The sequence below is a fragment of the Ascaphus truei genome, unplaced genomic scaffold (assembly GCF_040206685.1).
Source record: "Ascaphus truei isolate aAscTru1 unplaced genomic scaffold, aAscTru1.hap1 HAP1_SCAFFOLD_3054, whole genome shotgun sequence".
In the NCBI taxonomy this organism is placed as follows: Eukaryota; Metazoa; Chordata; class Amphibia; order Anura; family Ascaphidae; genus Ascaphus; species Ascaphus truei.
In genome coordinates this window covers 7,994-17,526 of record NW_027456021.1, presented here as the reverse complement: position 1 = coordinate 17,526, position 9,533 = coordinate 7,994, and the positions used below count along the sequence as shown (strand labels likewise).

At 41.7% G+C, this 9,533-nt stretch overlaps 1 protein-coding gene across 1 annotated transcript; it reads left to right on the top strand.

Moving 5' to 3' along the window:
* The first annotated feature begins 3,933 nt into the window (after window positions 1–3,933).
* On the top strand, window positions 3,934–7,280 carry LOC142483184 (homeobox protein HMX3-like). The gene is made up of 2 exons (XM_075583248.1): window positions 3,934–4,492; window positions 5,522–7,280. The coding sequence occupies exons 1-2, from the start codon at window positions 4,192–4,194 to the stop codon at window positions 6,139–6,141; spliced, it is 921 nt and encodes a 306-aa protein (XP_075439363.1). The 5' UTR covers window positions 3,934–4,191; the 3' UTR covers window positions 6,142–7,280.
* The last annotated feature ends 2,253 nt before the right edge of the window (window positions 7,281–9,533 follow it).

The window sequence follows — 9,533 nt, the reverse complement described above, 5'->3', positions numbered from 1 at the left end:
GTTAGGAACCCCAACCCTCTCTAATAGCGCGTCTGAGATCAGATGCATTGTAAGGAACCCCAACCCTCTCTAATAGTGTGTCTGAGATCAGATGCATTGTAAGGAACCCCCAGCCCTCTCTAATAGCGCGTTTGAGATCACATGCATTGTAAGGAACCCCAACCCTCTCTAATAGCGAATCTCAGATTGGATGCATTGTAAGGAACCCCAACTCTCTCATAGTGAGTCTGAGATCAGATGCATTATAAATTCTTCTGTATTTGGTACAATTGAAAATTGCAGGGAACCCTTTAGGGATGCCTGGGGAACCCTTGTTGATAAACATTGGATTAGTGACCCACAAAGTCTTCAGGGTGAGACAATACTAATTTACAAAACAGCTCTAGGCTTATAAGCGCAAAATCTCATTGTGGTTATATATTAAGTAAAGATGTGATAGTGTCTTCAAAGTGGTGTCACACTTTTTTGGGGGAAAGATCACATTACTCAGATTATCCCCACTTTTTCTAGAATTGCGTGAAAATGGCAGGAAATGTCAGTAAATAGAGGGCACTGTGAGCACACATTGACGTTTAATATTTGGCACAAAAAAATTACGACGCTTGCTGGTTTTGCTAATATTTTCAGGAGCAAAAAGCGCTGCAATTTATTCCTGATCTGTTAACTTTAGTAACGATTCCCACATTTCTTATATTAGTCTCCCAGCCGTACAAATGGAGCACAACACAAAACAGCTCCACCTATCAAAACACCCATTCCTGTTTCTTCCCATGGGACTTTTCCTTTGATAAATCTGGGGCCGTTTTCTGCTGCAATGTTGCCCCAATTTTTCACAATGATACCAGACATCAAAAAGTTATGGTGGGTAATAAAAGTGACAAGAACCTTCCACCGTTCAGTGTACAGTAATTTATTTATAAAATATTTTACCAGGAAGTAATACATTGAGAGTTACCTCTCGTTTTCAAGTATGTCCTGGGTAATAAAACCCCCTTGCTGCAGTGGAAGCAGTGTTTGCTAAGTGATAATGGAGGGTTGCAGAACTGTTTGAGAAATGTGAATGTGCAAGTATACAAAACCCTAATTTGTATATATATAAAAAAATTAAATTGCCCTGTAGCGGGGTGGCCAGCTCCAGTCCTCAAGGGTCACAAACATGTCAGGTTTTCATGATATCCCTGCTTCAGCACAGTTTTGGACTGAGCCACTGATTGAGCCACCTGTGCTGAATCAGGGATATACTGAAAATCTGACCTGTTGGTGGCCCTTGAGGACTTGGGTTGGCCTCACCTGGCATGGAGACTTTATTAAATATAGCTCTTGTCTATCTGAATGAGCTCCTCACCCTTTGCACATGCAGGACTTATCATCTGAGATCTGACTCCAAAAGACTGTTCATGGTCCCACGGTTCAACAAAGTATCGCTCCTCCTTCTCTTACAGTGCACCCCAAAACTAACAATCTACAGTAGACTCTCACAGCCACCACCAGTCTAACTAAGTTCTTTCAAAACTAAAGCTGTCTCACATTTTAATCTGGTCTGTACTGTTACATACGCCTATAACATATATTATATCTTACTGTACATGCAATGTACTTCTATATAATGTGTAACCTTGCTCACTTAATGTAACCATTTATTGTTACTGTATATCTATGTGTCCAGGACATACTTGAAAACCAGAGGTAACTCTCAATGTATTACTTCCTGGTAAAACATTTTTATAAATAAATAAGATGGGGCCATTGATTTAAAGAAAATGGTCATAGAAGAAATGGTTCATATCCAATGAAGCGAAACTTAAAATGATAAAGACATTTAATAAAAATACTTATATAAAAAAAACAGGAGCAGAACACCAGATTTGTATTTTCCAAATGAATCAAGTGTGGGTGAAAATAACCAAACACCTGTCAGAACGGAGAGGATGGGAGCACCTGAGCTGTTTTGGTTGGGGGTAAATTGCTACCTTTCTGTAGCCAGTTAGAGAAGAATAAGGTCTGGAAACACTTTATTTCCTCTCTGTACAAGTAGATTTTCACTACCGACATATTTATATGAAGCTCTGACAACAGGTTTATCACGTGGAAGGAAAGGGTCAGATCCAACTCCTGTGTGTGCTTATCTGTGCAGGGATGTAATGTACTGCCAGAATAATAACTAGGCAGACAACAATCCCCCTACTCAAACACACCCCATCCTCCTAATCTACAGCAAAAATCCACCCGGAGTCCAATGTAGGGAAATGTGATACGTTGTTCAGGGCTTAATATGGGTTTCCGAGATCTACAGGGCACTGGTATAGGGGGAAATTATGCTTGAAATAAAAATACAAACTCATATTCAGGACAGGGAATTTTAATATGCGGTTTGTTATGCGTTGTGTAAAATATAATGTTTTCAAATAAGCCCTGAAATCTCCACTTTGTTGAAGCTGCCAAGAGAGTAAGCACAGCCCAAAAGGGAGACATTCTGCAAAAATGAACACGGATTTTACTCTGTGCACCTTGAATAGCCAAGGAATCGTTAAAATGCGCAATTATCCGAAATATTTGTTTGAAGTGTTTCAATTAAAATGTCAAAATCAGAATTACAACCTTTTGTTAACATTTTAAGAAAATGTCTGACTTGTGCAAATGTATGTTTTCATTTTTTTGTCAACGATTTTTTTTAATCAAACATGTTGCTGATAATTATTTTTACATATAAAAATGCTGACCTGATTTTTTAAAAATGTATATATGTACGAAGATAAGAAAATGATTCTTTTAAAATGAGAACATGATGTAGAAAACGCAACCTAATTACAAAAAAAAATGTGTAAAATTAGTTCAGAAAGGAACGTGTTGGGGTTTGTAACGGTGATGTGTGGCTGAAAGAGTGATGTTTGTGTAATGGAAATTACCGTCATTGTGAGAACACTCAATAGCTGTGAAAAGATGCCTTTTATCAGAGGGACGTTCTTATCACAGAGATTTATTACCATATGAAGGTACATGATATGACTGTGAAAATATGCCTGTTATAGGAGCAACATTCTGCATGTCCTAGAAAATGCAAAAGCAACTAATTGCCTTAATGTAAATGTAATCATGTCTTCTAATTGTGAAATCCTGTGTCTTTATAAAGAAACACTGGAAATGCTGCAACAAAAAAAAATACTTAATGTGTCAATTAGTGGTAAATAAAAACTAGTCGTGATAATAAACAGTTGAGATAATCATTGTAGATGTATGGCTGTCCACATAATTACTATGTTCTGAGAAGGGGAATTAGTGAATTGGTGTTGTTAGAATTTACACTGTTCAGATGGGGATGCTTTTAAGGACGTTTCTTCTTGCAGGAAGAGTGCGAAGTGAATCAATGAAAATTTTACTTTTGGGCATCGTATAACACAACCTCTACAGGATGGTTTGTAAATGTATGTTAAACCTGAAATGGGGCAACTGATGACTGTTCTCTTTCCAGCTCTTTTCTTTCTTCACCTTCTTTTGTCCCTCCCTTCCCCCTCCCCCTTATCCCCCTTTCCCCCTCCCCCTTACCCCCCCCTCCCCTCTGACACAAACTCTCAGGGCCAGCCTTCAGCCATACACAGTATTGCCTTAGAAAACAGAAAACAGAAGTCCCAGCACAGAGCAGGCTCCAGTTTGTGCCAATAGTCAGATCTGTGTCATTTGCCCGCTGCACTTCTAATGGTGCTTTAGAAGAGCCAATATCCCTTTGTGCTAATAGCACTGTCTTCATTTGCTGCCTAATTGGACTATATAAAGCCAATAAGAGGCGAGCTCTTCTAGCCTAGAGCCAAAGCGCAGAGTGTGGGAGCTGGGCTGGCTTCTCAACCCTCCCTCCTCCTCCTCCTCCTCCTCCTCCTCCTCCTCCTCCTGGTCCTTTTCCTCCTCTCCCTCCCTCCCTCCTCCTCTGTTTGGCTCTTCCTTCTCCTGCCTTTTCCCAGTTGCTATCAGCCTTCCAAGTCTGCAGGTGCTGGCTGCTGCTCCCCTAGATGGCTGTTTAGCTTGTAACTTTGGATAGGTAGTTCCTGGCCTCTCTGCTCCAGATGTTGGGTTGGGACTCCTAGCCCCACTCCTCTTCTCTGTCTCTCCCTCTATCTCCGGATTTCGGGGTTCACTTCTTGTGCCCCTGGAACAGTTTCGCTCCTGGCACTTGGTTGATGGTTAGATCTCACCTGAACCATGCCTGAGACAGGACAAGACAGCCGTAGCATTCCGGCCAAGGAGTCTCCCTTCTCCATCAAGAGTCTCCTGACTTGTGAACCATCGAGGGCAACCCGGCCCCCCAAGTCTCTCTTCACCCCATTCAAAGGCACCCTGGACGCAGCGGCCTTTGCCTTATCCCCTTTGACAGATCTCTCCTTCCCCCGACTGGAGATCCCGACCCAGAGGTTCGCCTTACCTGCTCATTACCTGGAGAGATCTCCCGCCTGGTGGTACTCATATACCTTGACCCATGGAGGCCACACACCCAGGACTGAAGGTACAAACTGCCCCCCAATGGAAAGGTCTATACAGGTGTGTGGGGGCAAAGAAGATAGACAGGGAGAAAGGGAAAAGAGCAATATTAGAGTTGTAGAATCCACAAGGGAGAGAGAAAAAATGCTAAAAGAATTCAAGAAAACAAAACAAAAATTACAAATATATATGAGAGATAAAATGGGGGGGGGGGGGGGGAACAATAAAACGCTGAACATGGGAATAAATGCAAAGACTTGTAAGGCTTAGAAACAAATTAGGGACAGGTGGAAAAGAGAGTTTATAAAAGTACATTTATTAAAAGGAAGAAAGGGTCACTTCAATTAACAGAAGCTGGAATGAATAGCCACTGCATAATGTAGCAAATGGACAGGTGTATTAATAGGAGGCTAAGTGCTGAGCTTGATACGTATTGAGATGGGTTTCTCTGGCTGCAGTTAAATGAAGAGTTTGATGGATGAAAAGAGAGATAATTAGATAAATAGATAGAAACAGGGAACGGAAATCGTGTCTTTTGAGTATTCAATTTTAGAATAAAATGACTTTCCTCTTTTGGAGCAAATCTGCATATCCAAAAATAGCGAGTTGCAAAGAAAAGACAATATATTCAAATAATATGAACCATGCTAATGGAAACGCTTCTCGAAATGTAACACATATCTTATTATTCACAGTATGAGATTAAATACAAAAGTATTTTTTAATGTAAGATATCAATGCTTTTCCCCCCTTAGTCTTTTCCTTTTCTTCTCTTTATTTTCTTATCACTAGTAAACCCGATGCAAATATGTATTATTTTTTTGCAATTGGGGGACACATTAATTCTTTGATTACATCTATTAAAACATTTGTTTTAACGTCAATTAAAAATAATGAGCTCATTGCTCTAAAGTTGGGGGCTGAAATAAATCAAACATTTTCTGGAGATCTTAATGTTGTTTTCAGATGGTAATGATGATGATGATGATGATGATGATGGTCATGTTACTGTTATTGTGGCAGTGACTAATGGTAGTTACTTGTGTATCTTTAGTTCCCGAGAAGAGCCTCCTGCTTGGCCCCTCGTCTCCAGCCTCTGGTGGAGAAAGAGACACCCCCGAACCCATCCACCCTCTCAAACCCAACTTGGACCCCAAAGAGAGTGAATCCAAGAGCCCAGAGGAGATCATCCTGGAGGAGAGTGAGACAGAGGAAGGCAAAAAGGAGGAGAGCAGCGAAGACTGGAAGAAGAGAGACGAGAGCCCGGACAAGAAGCCCTGCAGGAAGAAGAAGACCCGAACCGTGTTCTCCAGGAGTCAGGTGTTCCAGTTGGAATCCACCTTTGACATGAAGAGGTACCTGAGCAGCTCGGAGAGGGCAGGACTCGCAGCCTCACTGCACCTGACAGAGACCCAGGTTAAGATCTGGTTTCAGAACCGAAGGAACAAGTGGAAAAGGCAACTGGCAGCAGAACTTGAGGCAGCCAACCTGAGCCACGCAGCAGCGCAGAGAATTGTGCGGGTCCCCATCCTGTACCATGAGAACTCCTCCAGCGCAGAGAGTGGCAGCTCTGCAGCCAACGTACCTGTCAGCCAACCCCTACTGACATTCCCTCATCCAGTCTACTACTCCCATCCTGTGGTCACATCAGTACCCTTACTCAGGCCAGTCTGAGTGCTCCTTGGCACCTTGTCAGTGGGTTTGGGAGGGACATAGAACTTCAGAACCCTGGTCTGGTGGAAGCAACAAATGGCCAAGAGGTGAAGCTGCAGAACTCCCCCAAAGTGTTTGTAAGTACCGAAGGGGGATAAGCAATGCGGCCTCCGGACTGACCACTCATGCTGGGAATACACAGGGGGGGGAGCATGGTGGCAAAGACTCAAAAACACAGGTTTAGGTTCATATTTTGTAAAAGTGAACAAAACGCGCAGATATTTGTGGCTTCAGTTTTAATTTTTTTTTTTTATAAGAAGCAAAAAAAAACAACAACAAAAACACGAAGGTAAATTACATTGGGTGTAGTTCAATTTGCCAAAATATCCAATCCCGAGGGACGGATGTTATCCTAATTGCAGCTTTCTATCCCAAATGTGTTAAGGTCCAAACAAAAAACTGAACATTGTATTTTTTTCTGAAAACAAAACAAATGAACTTACTATTCGTCTAAATAGCTGTTTTGCTCAATTTTGTAATTTTTGGTTTCTGTGAAGTTTTACCCATTCCTAATCTGTTATTTATTATACATGTTTATCTTCTCATCAATGTCTTCTCCGGGTTCTCTGCTGCTGTTTCACATGGCATTTTTGACCTGGAGCAAACTGTACATTTTTTTTTTTTAATTGTGTTTTTAGATTTCTGTTTTGTAATATATTGGATTGTGCAATACGAGCAGACAATGGTTAATTCACAGACCTTACCTACATGATATGAAATGGGAAACGAGAAGGAAATAATACAAGCTGTGTGAGATAAACACCACGACACATAACCCCAAATACAATAATAATTTAAAAAAATAAAAAATAGATATACAATGGAAAAATAAAGCAAAGACTCATTAAATAAAATTCCTAATTTATTGAGCAGGGATTAAAAATAAAACCCCGGAGGGAAACAGGAAAACAATGAAGATATAAGCAGAGCAATATATAGATGAATACTTGATCTGCTAAGAGGAAGCTTTGTAATAATGGGACAATCAATGATGTAATTTAAGTTATTTTCTAAATGTACAGTTTCCTTGCATTGTGGGAGTTGGGGGGTTCTGTCCGCGGTGCCGTGTGCACTTCCCTCCACTTGTAACCTGAAAACACTCATCAGTCTTTTTTTAAATAATAAAATATATTTGTTAAATGAATGTTTGTTGTGGAAATGAAATAAAATACACTTTCCTTATCTTGTCTGTGTGTGAATTCCACCAATAAGAGTGAGGTAGCCGTTCCTTTCTTTTAATACCATGTCTGCGTAATGATGAGGTTTCCAAATACTTTTAAAACTATATATATATATTATATACAGATACACACGCATATAATGTATATTGTTTTACCATAAAAATGCAATCTGCACTTATTTTAGTTCTGCATTCAAGCACCTTTTTGATATTGTTTCCTGAAAAGAAGAAATGTAAGATCATATACAGTATTTTTATTTAGTCTTTTTTCTTTTTTTTTTTGCTTTTGAAAACCTGTTAGGATTTGTATCCAGGACTATTATACCTGTAATTAATTAACACGGATGTGATGGAAATATTATCAGCATCAAATAAAGCGAGACATATATATAAAAAGGATTTCACTATAAAATAGGACGCAGAGAAATAAAAAATAACACGTTGAAGACACTTATTTAGGATTATGGGATTTATGCGGGTTATCAGATGTGGGGTTTCTTGTGTATTATGACATGATCCAATGATTCGGACCCATAAATATTTTACATACATATCACCAATTCTCTTCGTATTTGTGCCTCAGTGCAAAGTGTGAGAAACAAATCTCCCATGTTCTGCATTTATAACGGATTGAAATAAAAAGATATTAGCCATCACATCATGCCCCAGATCCCGCAGTGACAGATTTAGCTGTCTTTCTAAAGGCCTCTTTCTGAACTTTAGATCTAGACATTATATTTTCTCATCTTAATCTAAACTGGGGAGAGGTGCCAGTGTGAGCCTGGACATGCAGCATCTCCCTGCAATCACTGCAAGCTACCCATCACATAGCTGTGCCTCTCTAGCTATCACTGCAAGCTACCCATCACATAGCTGTGCCTCTCTAGCTATCACTGCAAGCTGCCCATCACATAGCTGTGCCTCTCTAGCTATCACTGCAAGCTACCCATCACATAGCTGTGCCTCTCTAGCTATCACTGCAAGCTACCCATCACATAGCTGTGCCTCTCTAGCTATCACTGCAAGCTACCCATCACATAGCTGTGCCTCTCTAGCTATCACTGCAAGCTACCCATCACATCGCTGTGCCTCTCTAGCTATCACTGCAAGCTGCCCATCACATAGCTGTGCCTCTCTAGCTATCACTGCAAGCTACCCATCACATAGCTGTGCCTCTCTAGCTATCACTGCAAGCTACCCATCACATAGCTGTGCCTCTCTAGCTATCACTGCAAGCTACCCATCACATAGCTGTGCCTCTCTAGCTATCACTGCGAGCTACCCATCACATAGCTGTGCCTCTCTAGCTATCACTGCAAGCTACCCATCACATAGCTGTGCCTCTCTAGCTATCACTGCGAGCTACCCATCACATAGCTGTGCCTCTCTAGCTATCACTGCAAGCTGCCCATCACATAGCTGTGCCTCTCTAGCTATCACTGCAAGCTACCCATCACATAGCTGTGCCTCTCTAGCTATCACTGCGAGCTACCCATCACATAGCTGTGCCTCTCTAGCTGTCACTGCAAGCTGCCCATCACATAGCTGTGCCTCTCTAGCTATCACTGCAAGCTACCCATCACATAGCTGTGCCTCTCTAGCTATCACTGCGAGCTACCCATCACATAGCTGTGCCTCTCTAGCTATCACTGCAAGCTACCCATCACATAGCTGTGCCTCTCTAGCTATCACTGCGAGCTACCCATCACATAGCTGTGCCTCTCTAGCTATCACTGCAAGCTGCCCATCACATAGCTGTGCCTCTCTAGCTATCACTGCAAGCTACCCATCACATAGCTGTGCCTCTCTAGCTATCACTGCAAGCTACCCATCACATCGCTGTGCCTCTCTAGCTGTCACTGCAAGCTGCCCATCACATAGCTGTGCCTCTCTAGCTATCACTGCAAGCTGCCCATCACATAGCTGTGCCTCTCTAGCTATCACTGCGAGCTACCCATCACATAGCTGTGCCTCTCTAGCTATCACTGCGAGCTACCCATCACATAGCTGTGCCTCTCTAGCTATCACTGCAAGCTACCCATCACATAGCTGTGCCTCTCTAGCTATCACTGCAAGCTACCCATCACATAGCTGTGCCTCTCTAGCTGTCACTGCAAGCTGCCCATCACATAGCTGTGCCTCTCTAGCTATCACTGCAAGCTGCCCATCACAT